Genomic DNA, 21125 nt, shown 5'->3' on the forward strand with positions numbered 1-21125 from the left:
TGAGGGACCCCAGCAGAACCGCCAGCAGAGACCAGCCGACCCACAGAGCTGGAGGAAATAGCACGCTGTTGTTTTAAACCAATAGATGGTAGGGTGGTTTGACGTGCAGTTAACAGAGCCAAGAAACAGCTCTTCTGCCGCCAGCAATACCCTTGGAGCAGCACACGCTTGCCTGGATGTTCCAAGGAGAGCCAGCCACGTCCCACCAGTGTCCCAGGCCCGGGCTGCGCTGGACAGGGAAGCAGGCCTCAGGTTCCACCCCACCGGGACCGTTCCTCCTCCTCTTTCACAGCGGTGGGGGTAGTGGCTCCCACTCGGGGTCTGAACAAGAGCCACAGAGCGTCGTTTTGAGCCCCGCCCGCCTTTAGCCTGCGTGCCACAGGAGGGACCAAAAGCTGGAGGCACCGAGGGAAGCGGGGCAGCCGAGGAAGGCGGGCATGGTGGCTCTTTGGAGAAGGTTTCCCCTCTGGAGCACCAGCCCTGGCTCCACAGTGAGGTCAAGTGGGAGAGCAGAGTAAGCAAGCAAAGTGGGGACACTGAGGCAGAAGCCCCCCTCCCAACTCTTCCAGCTATGTATCAGTTTCCTACTGCTGCTGTGACAAATTACCCCCAACTTGGTGGCTTTAAACAACACGAGTGTATCATCTTACGGCGCTGGAGGTCAGAAGGCCAAGATGGTCTCAGAGGACTAAAACCAAGCCGGGGAGGTATGTACCGTCTGCAGGGTCTAGGGGGAGAGTCCGTGCCTTGACCGAAGCCAGAAACGGCTTCTAGAAGCTTGTGGCCACATCACTCCAGTGGCCATGTCTACCATCACACCTTTTCTAGCCCTCCTGCCTTCTCATGAAGACCCTACGAGGACATCCACCCACCTCCCACCTAATCCATGTCAAGGATCTCAACTTATTCACATCTGCAAAGACTCTTTTGCCGTGTGAGGTAATATAATCACAGGTGGCAAGAACTAGGACGTGGACATCTGTGGGGGGTCACTCTTCTGCTGACCGACCGTGCGGTGAGAAGTCATTCATTCGCCCATTCCGTGTGTAGTTTTGAACACCCACGGCCGTGTACAAAGACTGTGTTGGATAATGCTGGGGACGCAGCGGCTCCCAGGGCTGTGCATGCACTAACTCATTCAATCTTCACGGGATCCCTACGAGGTGAAGGCTTTACCAGTATGAGTCTACGATACCACGGGGGAAACTGAGGCAAAGGACAGTTAGACAACCTGCCTGTGGTGACAGAGCTAGTCAGTGGCAAAGAGCATCCATCAGGGCCCCAACCAGAAACAGATGAAACACTCAACTCAGGATAATCAAGGAGGCTTTATTTGCAATGAACTGTTTACAAAGGTATAGGAAGCAGTAGGGAAATCTCAAGGGGTTGTGCAGGAACCCCGGGTTAGAAGCAGGGAGCTGTCACCAGCCAGAGGAAACCTGGGAGGACAGTCACGTAAACACTGGCTCAAGAGAAGTGACCTTGGGACGAGGGGCACAGCCAGCCCGAGATGGACCTCACGGTGCCAGGGGAATAAATTCACTGAGTTTCTTCTCTCTCTTCCCCTGACCTCCTGGGGGGCTCCCCACTGGCCCCACCTGACCACAGCCAGAGGGTGAGTGAGGGTAGGATCAGCATGGAGAGTGGATCCAGAGGGAAACAGAAAACATCACGCCCCAGAACTGGGCATCTATGCTTTGAACATCCAACAGCCCAGCCTCTCATCTTATGGGTCCTGGTTCAGCCTGACCACAAGTCTCCTCACCTGGCGGGCCCCAGGCTCAGGGTGACATCAGGGCTTGATGACCTCGTAGTATAGACCAACAGCCTGGAAACACTGGCCTTGGTAATCCTATCTCTGGGATTCTAGCCTAAGGAATGCTAAAGCCCATAATACTTGGGATTCTTTTCATTCTCTGCTAGGGAGGGCTGACCCACTGCCCACAGCATGCACACAGTCTTGGCCTTGGCCCCACTGAGCTCGGCCAGGAAACCCCAGGGGATAGACATCCTTGAAGACTGATGGCGAAAACTGATGTAAAAGGCCACAAACTAATCACCACCTTGGTATCAGGTAGGAACTCTTGATCATCAGCAACAGGGAGCTGCCCCCTGTGAATGACTCAGGTGAGAAAGACCCTCCCAGGCCCCGCTATCCCGGTGGTGGACTATGCAGGGGGAACCAGATGTGTGCCCAACAGAGGAGATCTGCCTGATCCCAGACTAAAATCAAAGCGCCTAACTGACCACTACAAGGCTTCAGTGTCTGCCCTGCTCTCCCCAAATAGTTCTGGATGCCTTTTTCTCTCCTCCTTCATCCACTCAGTGCCATTAGCAAAAAGAAAAGTAAGCCAGTGGGCCGAGGCAAAGCAGGAAACAGAGGGAGACACCCCCCCCCCCGCCACCAGCCCCCGTCTCCCCCTGCTTTGGGGTCACTTGCCCTGGCTCCTCCTTGACGGACTCTCTGAGGACCACTCACTTGCTCAGACCAGTTGCCGATGACACGCCATATCCTCTGCTCTGTAATGTTCCACGTGGTACTGTTTTTATTTTAGTCCATTTCCCAAACACACCTCCCATCTTCCTAAAGGAGGCCTTGGGAACTCCCCCTTTTCCTTCTGTCCAATGACCCCTCCAAGCCGTTTCCTCTGGAGGCTTCCGACTCCCCAGTATTTTGGGCTGAGTGATGTCTCCCCCCGCCTCCCAAATTCCTATGCGGAAGTCCCAGTTCCTGGTACCTCCCAGTGTGGCTGTGTTTGCAGGTGAGGTCTTTAAAGAGGTGCCCAAGTTCAAATGAGGCCGTTAGGGTGCCCCTAATCCAATCTGCTTGGTGTCCTTACAAGAGGAAGTCAGGACACACAGAGAGACCCCAGGAATACGTGTCCACAGGCAGGCCACGTGGGGACACAGTGAGAAATCAGCCGCTGGCAAGTTGAGGAGACAGGCCTCAGAAGAAGCCAAACCTTCCAACACCTTGGTGTCTGACATGCAGCACCCAGAACTGTGAGAAGTAAATGTAAGCCACCCCCCCCCCCCCCATGCCGCAGTGCTCTGTTGTGGCGACCCTAGCAGACCGACACACCCACCCACCCACCCACCCACCCAAAGCAGAATAGACTTGTGCCCCCTGGCACGCCAGGCTTCAAGGAAATGTCTGCTGTGTCACCCCCCACACGTTGAGGTGGCTGTCCACTCACACGCCCCCCTGCCCCGAGAGCCTGGGAGCTCCCCAAGAACCACGTCTAGGTCTCTGTTGTCTCACCCCATCCTAAATGGCGGGTGTCAGGAGGGGGTAACTGAGATGACACGTGTAAAGCCCTCCGTGTGGAGCCGCGAGGGCTCAGCGCCCAGTGCGTCTGGACCCCCGGGGCCACCGCTCACCTGCTCATGCCCCCAGCCGGGCCACGACAGGTGCTCCTGAGGAACTGCTGAGCTGAGTTGAAAGACGGGCTGTGAGCAACTGAATATACACGCAGACAACGGCCAGACCAAACATAAAAACAGAACTGTGGCCCACAGCCTGCAGCACCCTGCCCAGAGAGCCAACCCACTAGCCACGGTAACCAGCCGAGGAGGCCAGTCTGCTCCAGGTCCAACTTGCAGGGAGTCAGACTGCCATCTCTTCTGACGGTCCAGGAAGCCCTGTAACACTCCCGTAACAACTGGCCCCAAACAGCCGGGACTTGACTACTGACAATGTCTCTGATTTTTATTCCAATTTCCAACTTAGGGCTAACTCCGGAAAGCCAAAAGGCACCCTAACCAGTCACGTTAGGATGCCCCCTGCAAGCTGGCCTGCCTCCAGCTTCGCCTTTTATCCTCTACAAAGCTTTCCCGCCCCTCCGCTGCCTTTGAGTCTCTCCTCGATGCCGCCCGCCAGCTGCTCACTCCCCTGTGGGAGCCAGCTCGGAGTAAACAGCCTGTGCTTCTCATCCGGGGGCTCTTTGTGGATTTCCACAGGTGTCTCTCGCACACCCGGGGCCTGGAAGACCCTGGGCACAGTCCGGGAGCAGAATGACTTGAATGAGAGGAGGAATTGGGGAGACAGGCACGCAGGAGAAGAGGGGACAGAAGAGCCAGAGTCCGACAATGAAACCCGCCACTCCACAGGGCGCGCCTGCCCTTTGCACGGATTCCATCTGTGCCACTGGCTTTCTCGGGTTTGGCTTCTTCCTTCTATAAAATGGGTGAAGGGTGTCAAGGGGACGCAAACCCAAGGAGGCCACGAGCCCAGCAGAAGACACTCCCCGGGGCTCCCACAGGAGACAGTGTGGCAGGGAGGGAGGAAGCGGATGCCTTTCTCCCCGGCACCAAGGCAGCCCGCCTTCTCAGTCAAGAGCCACGAACAGGGAAGGGGAAGCCGGCAGGCCTGGGGGAAGTTCAGCAGAACCTATTCAAGTTTCCTCTTCACACATAAAAGGAGGGGACTTTTCTATTTAATAGAGAAACTATATATAATAAAGGCTGGGGCTGGGAGCATCTCTTCAGGAGCCAGGAGCCAGGAGCCACTCTCGGCTCCAGCCCCTCCCTGCCCCCGGTCACCAGCGCCACCGCCTTTGTGAAACCCAATTACTGGGCACATCGCAGCTTTTCCTTTGTAATCCAGGGTGGTGTGGGGGAGTCAGCAGCTGCTAGCCACACAGAGGGGGTTCAAACTGCATCTTTCCACAGACTTCTGACCAGAAGGGTATTTTATGATAAATATATTTCCGCAGCTAAGCCACAAACACAATGGGTTCTAGCGCATTTCTCTGGCATGTGTCGCTGTGCCCCCTGGAGAGGGCTTATTTATTCATCTCACAAGGCAATGCCCAGTGTCAAGTCCTTTGAAAGCCCTTGCTTCCCGGCCCACCCACTGCCCACACCACTCGCCGGAAGAATTAAGTTTTCTTCCCATTGTTCCCAGCATGTTGTCCACGCCGGCATCATAGGACTTGGTGTGGTTGACAAGTCTGTTCTGTGACCCTGGGCTCCTTCCAGGAGGGAGTTGGTCTGCCAGTCTTTGTCTCCCAGCCTCCAGACACAGGTCTGGAATATGGCAGGTGCTCCGGGGAAGGTTCAAGGAAGGAAAGCACAAACGAACTCTCCTCTTACCCAAAGGAAGCACCCTTCCTGATTGCCCTTCCTGGAGGTCCCAGCCAACCCTACCACCCATTTTCGATCTTTCCACCCTCCTCCACAAAGCAAACATCTCCAGGGGACCCTTGGGCTAATGCGGGAGGCCTGGAGAGGCAGCCCTGGCCTGCAAGGTGGACGACGTGGGGGTGCTGCTCCGAGATCCCCGATAAGCCTGAGTCTCCCTGGCCTTCCTTTTCTATTCATGAAATGAGATGGCAGAGACAGATCTCATATATTATGGGAGATTCTTCCAACTGATGGCCCATGGGCTAAATCTACTGTGCAAGGGTGTTTTATTGGCTTCCGTGTTATAGAACACCTGGTAAAAATTCACACAAAACCCGTATTTCTAGCTTCTACTGACAAAACCCCAACATCCTCATGGCATACCTGGCAGAGCGGAGAGGGGTACGTCTCCCACGGTCCCCACCACTGAAACCGCGACATTTAGTACTCGCACACTCGTCTCTCAGGCACTGGCATGTATAACCCCTGACCCATGGCCTCAACCTTGGCTGCTGCCACTTCAGAATGACTGATGTAGGTTTTAAAAGATGCGTACAAGGCCCAGGCCCATACTCGGACATTCTGTTTCAACTGGGCTGGGGGTAGAGCCAAGGCAACTGTGTTTGTAGAAAAGTTCCTCAGATGAGTCTAATTTCTGCCAGGGCTGACCACTGCAGCCGATCGGGCCTGCTGGCCGTGAGGGCCCGTCTCATCTGTGCAGAGAAGTGGCCCCCAGAAAATGAAGGACGGGACAGCCTGGTGAAAAGCACCCACAGTGCCTCCGGGGAACCGAGTCCTGCCCCAGAACGCCCCCCTCCCACCCAGCCAGTGACCTATCCACGTCCTGCCTATAGCTGGCTGCTGAGCATTCTACAAGCTGCCTTCTGTCCCTGGGACCTGTTTGTCAGTTCACGCCTCCCTCTTGCCTCTGCCCGATGCCCCCACCTCTTCTAGGAGGCCTGAAATCAGCCGTGGGAGGTACGCTTTTGCTCATGTCCCTCCCGCTCCACCAGCATCTGACATATGGATTTCTCTAACCGGGCCCTTGGACCTTTTTCATGCCCCTGTCAGATAGAATTCCAGAAGGTGGGAATCACCTCTCCTATGCCTCCTGTGCCCTCCCTGGTTCTCCCACCCCACAGCTCACTGAGCAGCAGCGGACCCTCACAGAAGGATGGGGGGGTGCACTGCAGTGGCCACTGCATCCTGCGGGCCCACCCAGAGGAGCTGTTTCAAGAGAATCTACTATGCCCACCTGTTGGCCTCCTGCCCGTCATCCTGCCAGGCACCCTTGTCCACTGCCCTGCGTGGGCCCAGCAGAGGAAACACCAACATCCCCGGCATCTGTCACTCCTGAACCGGGAAAGCAGTGCTAGGCTGGGGAGGAGGATGGGGGCTCGTTCAAGTCTACTGAGAAATAACTACTTGTGGGTCTCAGGACCCTAAACACCCCGCTGGGCCCACACCCTTGACCATCGGTCAGTCTGATTCACAGCCAGCGAGAGGGAGGAGTGACACTTAGAGACTTCCAGGCTGCAGGCAGGACACAGGTCCATCCTCGAAGCCTCCCCTGGGGAATGATTTCCTGTCTGGTGGACTGGGGCCTACCTCGGAGCTGACAGAACGTGGTCATAAACTTGCTGGTGAGGGACTTGAGCTCGTTGTTGGCCAGCGTGATGAGCTGGATCTGGTCGGTGACATTCCGCAGGACCTTGTAGATGCCAATGGGGAAAGCAACCAGCTTGCACTCGGCCAGATCTGCAGCCAAAGAACAAAGACAGAGGACAGTTGGCCACAGCTGCTCAGGGACTTGCCCTGAACCACAAGGCCCCGACCCTGCCTCTCCTCCCCAAGTCCTTTCCTCTCACTCGTCTCCCCTGTGCCAGCCTCGAAACCCTGCCCTCCCTCTTCCGAGAGCCTTCATCACCACGGGTCGCACTTGTCCCTCTCCGGCACCCCGAACCTTTGGGTCTATTCAACACCTTGTCTAGTGGCATGGCCTATGAGCAGAAGGAGCAGCTCACGACTGGCACTTGTGGCAGCGTCCTTGAGCTCCTGTATAATCCTCCTGGAATCACCAAAGACTGCACAGTGAAGCTGCAGTCTTCACACTACTTTCCGACAATCTTCTTTGAAAACAGGCGATTCACACAGACTTTGTGGTCTGACCTTCTCCCCAGCCCTGTCACTCTGAAGGCAAGCATGCACAAGAGGCAGCCGGGAAGTCGCTGTGGACAACAGTCTGGCAGTTTCCCAAATGGTAAAACCTGTAGTCACCACACGACCCAGCCAGCCATTCCGCTCCTAGGTCTACACCGGAGAGAAATGAAAACATACGTCCACACAAAACACGTCGCACGGGAACACTCGCGGCAGCATTATTCACAATAGCCCCGAAGTGCACACAACCCAAATGTCCATCAACAGATGAATGGATAAGCAAAATGTGGTATCATCCAGAAACAAGAATATAGTTTGGCAATAAAAAGCCGCGAAGTACCAATATATGCTACGGCGCGGGTAAACCTTGAAAACGTTACACTAAGTGAAAGAAGCAGTCACAAACGATCACACGCTTGATGAGGCCATTGACATGAACTATCGGGAACAGACTAGTGTATAGACACGGAATGGAGGGCAGTGGTTGCCCAGGGCTGGGGGTCCTGGGGGGTGGCAACCTAGGGCTGGGGGGGGTTCTAAAACTGGACTGTAATGACGGCTGCACAACTCTGTGGATATACAAAAGCCGCTGAATTGTACCCTTTAAATGGGTGAATTGTATGGTGTGTGAGTTCTTTCCCAATAAAGCAGTTTTTTAGGTACCTACATTTTAAAAAGGGAGGCACCGAAAGCATGGAAGCTCAGAAATTAGGCTCTCCAGCTCACCTAAGTCACTTAAATTCCCTGAGCCCCCGTTTCCTCATCTGTGGAACAGGGGTCTTGTCATCTACCTGGCAGAGCTGTCAGGAAAATCAAGTATAAAAAGTACTAAGTGTGGTGACATAGTAGCAGGCAGGTGCACAGTGAGGATGCTGCTTGTCTGCACCTCCTCCAGTCCACCCTCCCCTTCCTCTAGCCAAATCCTCTCTAGGCTTCAAGGCCAGCCCCATCCCACCTCTTCAGAAATCTTCCCGGATCACCCCCGTGACTGGGGATCGCCCTCCCACCTCTGAACCCCAGGAGCACCACCCAACTCAGACAGCACTGTCCCATGTCTCTGCAAACTCTTGTCTTGTCCCCAAAGAGGCCAGACACCCCCGGGCCCCTAAGGCTCTGAAGATTGCTCCAAAATAAATATGCAAAATTCAATTAATATTCTTACATGCCAGCAATAAAATATAGTTTTTAAAGAGCCCATTCTGAACGGCAACAATAATGCGAAGTCTACCAAAATAATCATAATCGAAGCCCTTCTCCCTCATCTGCCTCACAGACTCTCTACTCTCGCTCTAAGAGCAGCTCAAATGTCACCTCCTCTAAGAAGCCTTCTCTGACTGCTCTAAGCAGTTAGTTGCTCCAGCCTCTGAGTCTCACAGAGCACGAATGGGACCTCTTCATCCTGATTGTGTTAACCTCTCTCTTTGTGTCTGCTTTCCCACTGGACCAGGAAGGCCTCCAGAGCACAGGGCCAGCAGTGCCCAGCAGGCTCAGAGGGCAAGGCAGGGGTACTGGTGACCTCACTGAGCTGGTCTGAGAAAAGAAAGGGGATAGGTGGGGTAAGGGCAGAAGTCCAGATGGTTGAGGATCTGCAGGAGTCCTCTGCAGGGCATCCTGGTAAGAAGTGCCTTTACTGCTTCCGCTGGTCCAGGGCTGTGCCAGGTGCCTCTAGCCCTGCCGCCATCCAGTGTCAGGTGCCGGCCTTTACGTCAGAGGTCCTGGCAGGGAGGAATGAATCCCCACAAGTCAGGCTTTCCGTCCAGGGAGACCAAGGTCTGGAAATGGACTGGCTCTGTAGGCTCAAAGTTTAGGGCAAGCTGGGGATTCTAGAAAGGGCAAACACTTCCAAACAAGGAGTACCCTAGTGCTTCGTGCCAGATGCGCAAAGGGCTAGAAAGGAGTCTTTGTTGTGCCTGTAAATCCAACAGCCCCTTTGGGTAAAAGCGACAGATCTCATTCAAGCTAGAAGCAACATCAAGGAAAATGTCAGAGGCTTTCCCTTTAAAACGAAGAGCAAAGTAAGGACGCCTTCCCACACCAGTATCCCTGAATATGGTCTTGGAAGTTCTGGCCAAAGAAACAGAAAACAAACACTGGAAACAGAACGATTATCAAGTGCACGTGAAATGGCCGCATAACCTCCAAAAACCAAAGTAGGCATCTGACAAACTATGCAAATGAAAAAAAGTCTCAGCAAAATGGCTCATCAAAATAAAAGCACAAGATTCAGTAATATTCCCATATGCCAGCAATAAAATATAATTTTTAAGGATCCTATTTCAAATAGCAATAATAATATAGAATATATAGAGATAATCAGAATGGAAAATGTATCTGACAATATTAATAAAAGTATAAAAGTTCACAAAGGTATCTTTAAAAATAGATTTGTATGTGAAGATACAGAACATGCTCGTTAACGACCAACAACTGAAATGAGATTTTTTTTTCCAGAAATCAGTTTATAGATGGTTTCATGTAATTCCTGCTCAAAAGTCATAAAGTTTTTTTAACTTTAAAATCCAAAACCACTTTTTGGGGTGCCTGGGTGGCTCAGCTGGTTAAGCATCTGACATCAGCTCAGGTCATGGTCTCATGGCTTGTGAGTTCGAGACCCGCATTGGGCTCTGTGTTGACAGCTCGGAGCCTAGAGCCTGCTTCGGATTCTGTGTCTCCCTCTCTCTCTCTGCCCCTCCTTCACTCATGTTCTTTCTCTCTCTCTCTCAAGAATAAATAAACATCAAAAAAATTTTTTTTAATCCAAAACCATTTTTTGAAATGGTTTAAATTTCATCTAGGGGAATAAGCAAGCAAGTTCTCCCTAAAAAAGAAGAAGATAGAGCGTGACCAGTATTATAAGGCTACAATAATTAAACAGAGGACAACAACCTCCCTACACCATACACAAAAATAAACTCAAAATGGACAAAAGACCTAAACATAAGACAGGAAGCCATCAAAGTCCTAGAGGAGAAAACAGGCAACAACTTCTGTGACCTCGATTGCAGAAACTTCTTACACTTGTCTCCAGAGGCAAGGGAAACAAAAGCAAAAATTAATGATTGGAACTTCATCAAGATAAAAAGCAAAGGAAACAATCAACAAAACTAAAAGGCACCCAAAATGGGAAGATGATACTTGCAAATAACATATCAGATAAAGGGTTAATATCCAAAATCTATAAAGAACTTATCAAACTCAATACCCCAAAAACAAACAACCCAGTGAAGAAATGGGCAGAAGACACGAATAGACACTTTTCCAAAGAAGATATCCAGATGGCTAGCAGACGCATGAAAAGATGCTCAACATCACTCATCACCAGGCAAATACAAATCAAAACCACAATGAGATACCACCTCACACCTGTCAGAATGGCTAACATGAACAACTCAGGCAACAACAGATGTTGGCAAGGAGGCAGAGAAAGAGGATCTCTTTTGCACTGCGGGTGGGAATGCAAACTGGTGCAGCCACTCTGGGAAACCGTATGGAGGTTCCTCAAAAGGTTAAAAGTAGACTACCCTAGACCCAGCAATTGCACTGCTAGGTATTTAACCAAAGGATACAAAAATGCTGATTCGAAGAGACACATATACCCCAATGTTTATAGGAGTGCTATCGACGATAGCTAAATATGAAAAGAGCCCAAATATCCATCGAATGATGAATAAAGAAAAGGTGGTATGTATGTATGTATGTGTGTGTGTATATACACATATACATATACATATATACATGTGTATACATATATATGTGTGTGTATACACACACACACAATGGAAAATTTGATGAAAAAGAATGAAATCTTGGGGTGTCTGGGTGGCTCAGTTTGTTGAGAGTCCAACTTCGGCTCAGGTCATGATCTCACAGTTCATGAGTTTGAGTCCCACATCGGGCCTACTGCTGTCAGCACAGAGCCGGTTTTGGATCCTCTGTCCCCTTCTCCTTCTGCTTCTCTCTCTCTCTCTCTCTCTCTCAAAAAATAAACAGTAAAAAAGAAAAAGAATGAGGGGTGCCTGGGTGGCTCAGTCAGTTAAGCATTCAACTTCAGCTCAGGTCATGACCTTGTGGTTCGTGGATTTGGACCCCACATCAGGCTCTGTGTTGACAGCTCAGAGCCTGAAGCCTGTTTCGGATTCTGTGTCTCCCTCTCTCTCTGTCCCTCCACAGATTTAATAAACATTTAAAAAAATTTTTTTAATGAAATCTTGCCATTTGCAACAATGTGGATGGAACTAGAATGTATTATGCTAAGTGAAAGAAGTTAGTCAGAGAAAGACAAAATACCATATGATTTCACTCATATGTGGAATTTAAGAAACACGACAGATGAACAGAGGGGAAAGGAAGGAAAAATAAGATAAAAACAGGGAGGCAAACCATAAGAGACTCTTAAATACAGAGGACAAACTGAGGGTTGCTGGAGGGGAGGTGGCTGGGGGCATGGGCTAAATTTAGGGTGATGGGCACTGATGAGGATACTTGTTGGGATGAGCACTGGGTGCTCTATGTAAGTGATGAATCACTAAATTCTACTCCTGAAACCACTATTACACTATATGTTAACTAACTTGAATTTAAATAAAATTATAAAGCACAAAGAAAAATAGATTATAGAAAGAAAATAGTCCAGAAAATATAATCCATAAATAATATGTCATGATTTAATAAGTGCTAAAGAAGGCCTCACAAATAAATTGGGGAATGGGAGGATTAATAACTGATATCAGAATAACCAATTAATAGTTCTGGGAAGGGGCACCTGGGTGGCTCAGTCGGTTAAGCGTCCGGCTTCAGTTCAGGTCATGATCCCACGGTTCATGAGTTCGAGCCCTGCGTCCAGCTCTGTGCTGACAGCTCAGAGCTTGGAGCCTGCTTCGGATTCTGTGTCTCCCTCTCTCACTCTGCCTCCTCCCCCACTCAGACTCTGTCTCTCTCTCTCAAAAATAATTTATTTAAAAATTTAAAAAGTAAAAAAAAAAAAAAAACTTATAAAAAAAATAGTTCTGGGAAAACAAAATAGAGACTCTCGATTAACCTAAGAATCAAAGTAAACTCTACAGAGAATTACACTTGAAATATTTTTTGAAATCAAACAACAAAAAAATCAGAAGTAAACAGAACTTAATATTTATACAACGTCTGAAGTGGAGATGATTTTCTAAACCTAGGAGCCATAAAAAAGTCACAAAGATCAACAAATCTAACTGTATAAAACATACAGAACACCCGGATACTTAAAAAAATAAGACAGACTGTGAAAAGGATCTATAAGTAGAATAAAGATTTAGCTTTAGGGGCGTCTGGGTGGCTCAGTCGAAAGAGAACATGACTCTTGATCTTAAGGTCATGAGTTCAAGCCCCACCACGCTGGATGTAGAGATTATGTAAATAAATAAAAAAAAACTTTAGAGGAGCCTGGGTGGCTCAGCCAGCTCAGCCGGTTGAGCGGTTAAGCATCTGACTTCAACTCAGGCCATGCATAATCTCATGGTTCGTGGGTTCGAGCCCCTCGTTGGGCTCTGTGCTGACAGCTCAGAGCCTGGAGCCTGCTTTGGATCCTGTGTCTCTCTCTGTCTCTGTCCTTCCCCGCTCACGCCATTTCTCTCTCTCCAAAAAATTTATCTTTATTTAAATAAATTTATCTTTATTAAAAAGATAATGATCTATCTATAAATTATTTATGTTTTAAAAAAAAGTTATATTATTTAAAATTCTCAATGTAATTCAATTTAAAAAATTAAGACCACCAGAGAGAGAGATGAGAAAAGAATATAAGATGTTAACAAGGGGTGAGGGGGGCGAGGGGAATATAATTAGTAAACGGATAAACCTATGGCTTTTGAAATGTATTGCCAAACTGCTTTCCAGAGTATTTATGCCAATTAATACACATTCTGCCCAATAAGTAAATGGATCATTAAAAAAAAAATCTTTGCTAATATGAACAGGGGACATGACATCCCTTGCTTTAATCAACTCTTTCAATAATGAGACTGATTATCATTCATGGTTAATTAACCATTTCTATTTCCCTTGTGGCAAGGCTTGCTCACGTCTCTTGCTATTTTTCTATTTGGAGTTCTTGCATTCCAACCCCTACCTCCCAAATGTTGCTAGAGCTTCTTTTTTTAAAAAAAAATTTTTTTTTACATTTATTTATTTTTGATAGAGACAGAGCACAAGTGGGGGGGGGGGCAGAGAGAAGGAGGCACAGAATCGGAAGCAGGTTCCAGGCTCTGAGCTGTCAGCACAGAGCCCAACGCAGGGCTCAAACTCACAAACCGCGAGATCATAACCTGAGCCGAAGTCAGACGCCTAACCGACTGAGCCACCCAGGCGCCCCAAGCTTCTTAAATAGTATTATCAACCTATGCTCATTCATCGTTTTTCTTGTTTAATGGTTCAAGTTACGGCATATAAAAAAACAGCTATTTATTTATTTATTTATTTATTTATTTAGAGAGACAGCATGAGTGGGGGAGGGATGGAGAGAGAGAGAGAATCCCAAAAAGGCTCTGCACTGTCAGCACAGAGCCAGATGTAGGCTTGATCTCACAAATCATGAGATCATGACCTGAGCCGAAGTCAGACACTTAACCGACTGAGCCACCTAGGTGCCCCTCAAGTTATACCATTTTAAAAATCAGAATAAAAAAAATTATATGTGCACTGTAATACGTGTAAAACTAGGTAAAAAAAAAAAAAAAGGTACATATGCCTGGGAAATAAGATCAAAAGGAAAATAACCAGAATGTTCAACAGCAATGACAAAGGATTTGAGCAATTTATTACTACTTATATTTAAATAGAAATATTTTTCAAGTATATATAGTGATAATTTACTTTTAAAACAGAAAACTTATTTATTATAAAAATACCTTTTATTGGAAAAAAAAAACTTGGCAAATTCAAGTATAAACTGAGGGCAGCCAGCTCCTCATCGGTAAGAGAAACAAGAAAGCTCCATAAAAGAAAGAAATTCTGTACTGGATTTTACTGGATTGGAGATGGAACTGTACTGGATATGAGATGGAACTTTCGGGGCTCAGGCACCGAGAATCAATTGTGCAATGCACCCCCACTCCCCATAGTGGTGAGAGTGTGTTCACGATGCATGCGGAAGAAACATAAAGCCACAAGGTCATTCAAGTTACTTCCAAGGGTCCTCATAGCAGCTGTCTTCCCCAAGTACATCAGCCCAGAAATGTCCAGTCCCACAACCTCCTTCCTCCCACCTGGGCTACCCACACACCATTCCAACCTCACACCCCCTTTCCAGTCTCCAATTCAAGTAACATGGGCCTGTGCAGCCTCCTCTGGACAACCAGCCAAAGTCACAGAAGCATATGACCACCACATCTGAAGGGTGCCAAGGGCCTGGAACATATCCACACCTGCTGTTTCCCCATAATCTTTTGCAAAGAATCTCAGAGTTGGAAGGAGACTGGAGGTCATTTAGCCCATGTTTTCCAAACTTCCCAGTAGGAATCATGTGGAGGGGCTAGTCCTGGACTAGCCTGCTTAATTCGTCTGGGATGACCAGCAGGGAATGTGTGTGTGTGTGTGTGTGTGTGTGTGTGTGTGTGTGTGTGTGTGTATTTTTAAATCTTTATTTATTTTTGAGAGACAGAGAGACAGAGTGCAAGCCGGGGAGGAACAGAGGGAGACACAGAATCTGAAGCAGGCTCCAGGCTCTGAGCTATCAGCACAGAGCCCGATGTGGGGCTTAAACTCACGAACTGCGAGTTCATGACCTGAGCCAAAGTTGGACACTCAACCGACTGAACCACCCAGGTGCCCCAGGGAATCTGTGTTTTTAATAAATGCTCCCAGATGATTCTCATCAATAAGCAAACCTGGGAAACACTAATGTAGCTTCTAATCTCAGACTTGAAATTCTCTTAATGTTTCCATCAGAGGACTTAAAGTTCTCCTTGAATACCTCTGGTGATGGAGAGCTCACTCTCCCTTCTACAGAATAGTTTTAACTATCAGAAAGTTCTCTCATGAACTACATGATAGCTGCTACTCTGTCCTCTTGGATCACACATAGTCGATCTGCCTTGGCATGACAATCCTTTACATCAAGGAGGATAAAGGGCATTATAAGCTTTTCTCCAGGCAAAAATATCCCAGAAGCCTTCAATCCCTATGGCCTTAGATGCTCCCTCTAGAGAGTCAGGACTGGCCCAACTCAGAGCCTGCCCCAACCAGAACTTACTTACTCCTGCGCAGCGTCTTAGTCTGTAACACACGACCGGAGCCACTATTCATTGATGCCAACCGTGTGTGTGGGAAACTGAGCTTACGGCTTTAGATTCACAATTTCATCTACTCCTCATAATCACCCTGTAAGGTCAGTTCTCTGCTTACCTCTATTTAACAGAGGAGGAAACCGAGTCACAGAGAAGTTAAAAGCCTGGATTGGTCAAGGTCATGTGATTTACCCAAGGTCACCCAGTTACTGAGATAATAATTAACATTTATAAAGTGCTTCCTGTGTGCAAATCATTGACCTCAGCATTGTCACATTAACCCTTAATCTCCAAATCAGCTCCATGGTGGCCACTATCATTACCATCCCTGTTTTTAGGGGAAGAGTCTGGGGCGCAGAGCCACAGGTCTTGGCTAGTAAGTGGCAGAGCCGGCTTTCAGTGCGTGACCCTGACCACCGCGCACACTGCCTGCCTAGAACAGAGAACTCTCAGGACAGAAGGCTGCTCTGAAATACAACCGGAGGCTGTATTTCCAATGAGCACACCGATCTTCCAAGGTCTGGGGGATTCCTGTGGACGCTGGTACACTGCAGCTACATGAACTGTGCTAAGGGGACTTAGAATTGAAAGAGCTAGTAGAAGAATTATCTGACATCCAGAGCCTGGATGTGTCACTATCGGCCGTGGGACCGCAGGCAGGCTGCTCTGGCTCGCTCTCATGCCTTTGGTTTGCATCCAATGCCACCTTTGGAACCCATCATCCCTGAGACCCCTCGTGGCTGCCACTGTGGATCTAGCTGGTGGTTTTCAGACGTGGCGATACAGGAGTCACCTGGGGAGCTTTATAGACTCTTGATGTGCGAGTCTCGCTCCCAGAGACTCTGACCTAATTCGTATGAGCTGGGGCTTGGGAATCCGCGGGTTCCAAAGCTCTCCTGGTGAATCCGCTCTGCAGCCACAGTGGGGAACTCCATACTATACCACTGCCTCTCAAACCACGACGTGCACACAGACTACTGGGCACCTGCTAAGGCAAGGCTGCTGTTGCTGCAGGTCTGGGATGGGGCCTGGGATTCTGCATTTCTACCAGGCATGTCCAAGGACCACTCTCAGTAGCAAGGGCCAGGTCAACACAGTGGTTCTCAGAGTGGGATCCCTGGACCTATGGAAACAGCATCACCCCAGAACTTGTTAGAAAGGCACATTCTCAGATCCCAGCCTAGACCTATAGAATCAGAAGCTCTAGGAGCAGGTCCCAGCCACCTGTGGTTGAACAAGCCCTCCAACTCCGATGCCCGCTCCTGTCCGAGAACTGCTGGCACAGAGGGCCTAGGCCTCCCACCAGCAGCGGTTACTGGCCCTGACTAAGGACAGTGTGGTAGCAATAGTGACAGTCACTCACGGTTAGTGAGAGCTGGCCGGTCCGGGGCTTGTGTAGGGAGCTGAGGTTTGCCCTGTGTGCCTCCTGCTTCCCCTAGACCAGGCTATTTCAAAACACAGCCACTGTCTTCATTCTTCTCTCTGGCCTTGTTCATGTTTCCAGCTCTGAAAGAGGCACAGGCAACCCTTGGTGAGGAAGAAGCCATGGGCTAGACTCAGGAGGCCCCCGTTCTCGCCCCAGCCCCTCTGCTTTCAGCCACGGAGTCTGAGAGAAACAGCTTCTCCAAGGGCCCTGTCTCCTCTCTGTAAAAGGAGAGTTGGAACTATGAGATTTGGGGCATTTCAGCCGGGCTGACATTCTGTGGCTCCACGATTTTACTAAACAGTGGCTCTTGGGCCAATGCTCCTGTCAAAAAGGACAGGCTGCAAGCTGCAATCAAATGTTTCTGAACTGTCTGCCTTAGAACATGCTAGAATGTGCACTGCAGTGGGGAGAACTGAGGCTTGCTGAAGTTGGTTACCCATGCCCACGAGTACAGAGCCGGAATTAGAATCCAGAGTAACCCAACCCCAAAGCTCACGGTCTTTCCACGACACATTACTATACACTATACTACGATACTATGCTTACTCTCCCTACCATGGTCAGAAGACAGTCCTGGAAACAAAGAGCCCTATTAATCACAGCTTGTCTTATATGGTACTTCCCATGTACCATATGTACCCGTGCACCTAAGCCTGAGACTTTTCTAAGCACCTGACATACTCTGTCTAATTTAAAAACCCGCGAGATAGGTATTCTTATGCTCGTCCCCATTTTGTCATCATGGAAACTGACGCACAATGCATAAAGAGAAGAACCACAGCTCAAAGCCAGGCTGTCCAGCTCCCCTGCCCTGAGAGAGTTCAGTTCAACAGCACAAGACGTGGGATCGTGTGAGGGCATCAGAACAGAGGCCCGGTGCGGCATGGGGCTCTCGTCCAAGAGGCTGATGGAGAAAAAAAGATTTTTCTGCAACATGAAAATGAAAAAGTAGGCCGGTGCCTGCACCCCTTCCAGAAGACCAAACTCTCAGCACCTCCACGTATGCTCAGGAGCCAGGGGTGGGGGCCGGCATACTGGAACAAGAAGCAAAACCACAGACGGCCGGGCCTCTGTGACTCGGCTGCCAGTCCCTGAAATGCCACTTGGTCTCCAGAGCTGGGGGATGCGGGACACCAAGGGCCAGCAAGACACACCAGTCATCAAGGACAGGCACCGGCGCCCCACTGCACACAATCTGCCGGGATTTTAACAGTTACCTGTGCATGGTGTTTACCGAGCTAACCAGCTCTGGAAGGTTTGAGAAAGGAGGCCTGGCACTACTCTCTCTTCACAAACCCCCTTCTCCACAGACTACTCTCAGGTGCAGGGATTCTGCTGCTGTTCAACTCCTGATCTCTAGTCTTTCCCTCTGTCATGCCCCCTGGAGAGAAAAGGTCACAGGAGGAGGAGATCACAGAGGACCACAGAAGTCCAGAAAGTTCCAGCACAACAGGATTTATGCTGGGCCCTGGCTGGTAGCCAGAGAAGAGCAGAAAGGCACTTCAGGATAAGGGGGAAGCGGGCATGGCATCTTCTGGGATGTGGGCAAACCATTTAATTTGAACGTGGCTATGGGTTTGGGGGAGTTGCTTCTTTTATTTCCTACTTTATAGATCTCCGCGTTGTGTGATATTTTTATAGCAAGCACTCATTACTTCTTACTAATATCCTCAATTTAAAGAGAGTGACATCCTTAGCATCCAGCTACCCATGGGAACGTCTTCCCTCAAGTACTAAGAACGCTGGGTCAGTGGAGATGGTCCTGAGGGGGACCAGGGGACGAGGGCTGCAAGACGCTGCACACACGGGAACCCGGATCTCAGAGGTACTTCCTCACCGACGACTGCAGAAGCCCCAGCCTTTCCCCAGTGGGAAATAACACGAGCGCAGGGTGTCTGCCTCGGAGAACTAGGCTGAACCTCTGGTTCCCCGCGCCCCCCCCCTCCGACCCCCCTCCCCGCCGGAAGCCATCACACCAACCATCAGACCACGATCTAGCCCCAGGAAAGCCAGAGACCTAAAAAGGAAGAGGTGGCCACAGGAGAGGCCTGAGAGCTCACTCTTCCTCAGGATCCAAAACGAGGCTTTCTTCTACTGGGTCTTTTCTGCCATGAGATCTCAGGCAAGTCACTTAACCCCTGCCTCAGTTTCCCCTTCAATAAAATGAGAACAAGAATCATGCAAAAACCTGTATGTGCACATTCACAGCAGCATTATTCGCAGTAGCCGGAAAGCAGAAATAGCTCAAACGTCTATCAATGGAGCAAAGGATGGACAAGATGTGCTATCTCCATACAACGCAACATCACTTGGCCCTAAAAAGGCACAAAGTACTGATAGGACACAGATGAACCTTGAAAACGGCAGGCTGCGTAAAAGAAACCAGTCACAAAAGGCCACATACTGTATCATTCCATTGCTGTAAAATGTCGAGAATATGCGAATCCATCGAGACAGGAAGTAGACCATCAGGGGCTGGTGGGGAGAGGGGAAAAACAGGGAATGACCGCTTAACGGGTACAGGGTTTCTTTCGGGGGTGATGACAACGTTCTGAAATTGACGGTGGTGATGGTGAATCTGATCAAAACCACAGAATGTTGCACTTTAAAATGGAGGGCTTGGGGCGCCTGGGTGGCGCAGTCGGTTAAGCGTCCGACTTCAGCCAGGTCACGATCTCGCGGTCCGTGAGTTCGAGCCCCGCGTCGGGCTGTGGGCTGATGGCTCAGAGCCTGGAGCCTGTTTCCGATTCTGTGTCTCCCTCTCTCTCTGCCCCTCCCCCGTTCACGCTCTGTCTCTCTCTGTCCCAAAAATAAATAAACGTTGAAAAAAAAAATTTTTTTTTTTAAACAAATAAAATAAAATGGAGGGCTTGACGAATACGAATTATTCCTCAGTTAAGAAAAAATGAGAACAAGACAACCCAACTAACTCATAGGGTTGTTCTGAGCAGGAAATAAAATGTCCTCGAGGGGCTCAGCGCGGAGGGCGGCAGGTGGCCTCGCTCAAGGGACAGGAGGCGCTGCCGCGGGCATGCAGACACCGCTTCTACGTGGGAATCCATTACAAGCATGGGCTTCAGCCCCGTGCCTGGCCGCAGGAGGGGGGCCCGGCCGTCCCCTGCTGGAACAGCCTCACAACAAGGAGACAACCGTGCACGGTGCTGCAGGGCCTGGGACTTGCCAAAACAACCCCTCGTCTTCCTGGCAAGCGAGCCAATCAACAAAGACCTATATTTAATTAAATTCAGAAGCAAATAAATCCCACGCAGAATACAACCAAATGACACACAGTAACCGTCTGAGATATTAAATTGTGTTTTAATTTAATAGATAACTCACTGCCAACATGTTGAGACAAAAGGGAATAGAAACAGCAGTCACAATGATGCCTACGGTGTGGTCACCAACACCTCTGAAGCAACCATACCTGGCCCAAGCAGAGGCCATACGCTGAGCCAGGCCCTGGAGAAGGCTGGACAGGCCCTGAAGTCTTCTGCGAAGATAGCAGTGGCCAACACCGACTGAGCACCCTCTCTGGACAATCCCGAGAACCACCTCTGAGGGAGGGCGTTGTCATCAGTTTCCTTTTGCAGATAAGGAAACTAAGGCTCAGAGAGGTTAAGAATTTGTTCAAGGTCACACAGTAAGTAAAGATGGGGTGGAGCCTGACTTCTTCTGAGGATGTTGCCCTGCAGAGCGAGTCTGGAGACCTGGATTCTGATATGCCGCTGCCCTTAACTTATCAAGTCACCTCGGGCAGGTCACTTGAAACTTAAGCTCCTCATGTGTAAAATACAAAGAATGAACTTGGCTCGTTTCTCTCCATGTGTGGAACACACAAAGTTGGTGACTACAGACCAGACTTCTGAAAACAGTGTACCCATGAATCACCTGGAGGTCTTGTCCTGAATCTGTGGGTCTGGGGTGGGCCCTAGGAATCTGCATTTCTAACGAACTTCTTGGCGATGCTGATATTGTTTCTTTGAGAACCAGGACTTGGATGGTAATCACAATACAAATGACAATGAGCCAGGTGGTGAAAATTCCTATTTCAAACTCTCAGTCCAGAGCTGGTCATCACCCCTTTCATCTTTGCTTTCCCCCTTTTCCGTTTTATTTGTTTTTATTTATTTATTTTTTAACTTTATTTAAAACTT

General features: G+C 49.3%; 1 protein-coding gene and 1 long non-coding RNA gene across 6 annotated transcripts in view; one reads left to right on the top strand and one right to left on the bottom strand.

The window, feature by feature from the left end:
* Positions 1–21125, bottom strand: part of LRRC20 (leucine rich repeat containing 20) — an 84810-nt gene that overhangs the window by 39651 nt on the left and 24034 nt on the right. For 4 of the 5 annotated variants that reach the window (XM_045439497.1, XM_045439499.1, XM_045439496.1 and 1 more), the window contains exon 3: positions 6733–6882. The exons of the other annotated variant lie outside the window; for it this stretch is intronic. In XM_045439497.1, coding sequence (XP_045295453.1) covers positions 6733–6882 — 150 coding nt within the window. The remainder of the gene's footprint in view (positions 1–6732; positions 6883–21125) is intronic. 5 annotated transcript variants of the gene reach the window in all.
* On the top strand, positions 1526–3932 carry LOC123577362. Its single transcript, XR_006701820.1, has 3 exons — positions 1526–2074; positions 2890–3590; positions 3731–3932. It is a non-coding gene; the product is annotated as an uncharacterized LOC123577362 (long non-coding RNA).

The sequence above is a fragment of the Leopardus geoffroyi genome, chromosome D2 (genome assembly GCF_018350155.1).
Source record: "Leopardus geoffroyi isolate Oge1 chromosome D2, O.geoffroyi_Oge1_pat1.0, whole genome shotgun sequence".
NCBI lineage: Eukaryota > Metazoa > Chordata > Mammalia > Carnivora > Felidae > Leopardus > Leopardus geoffroyi.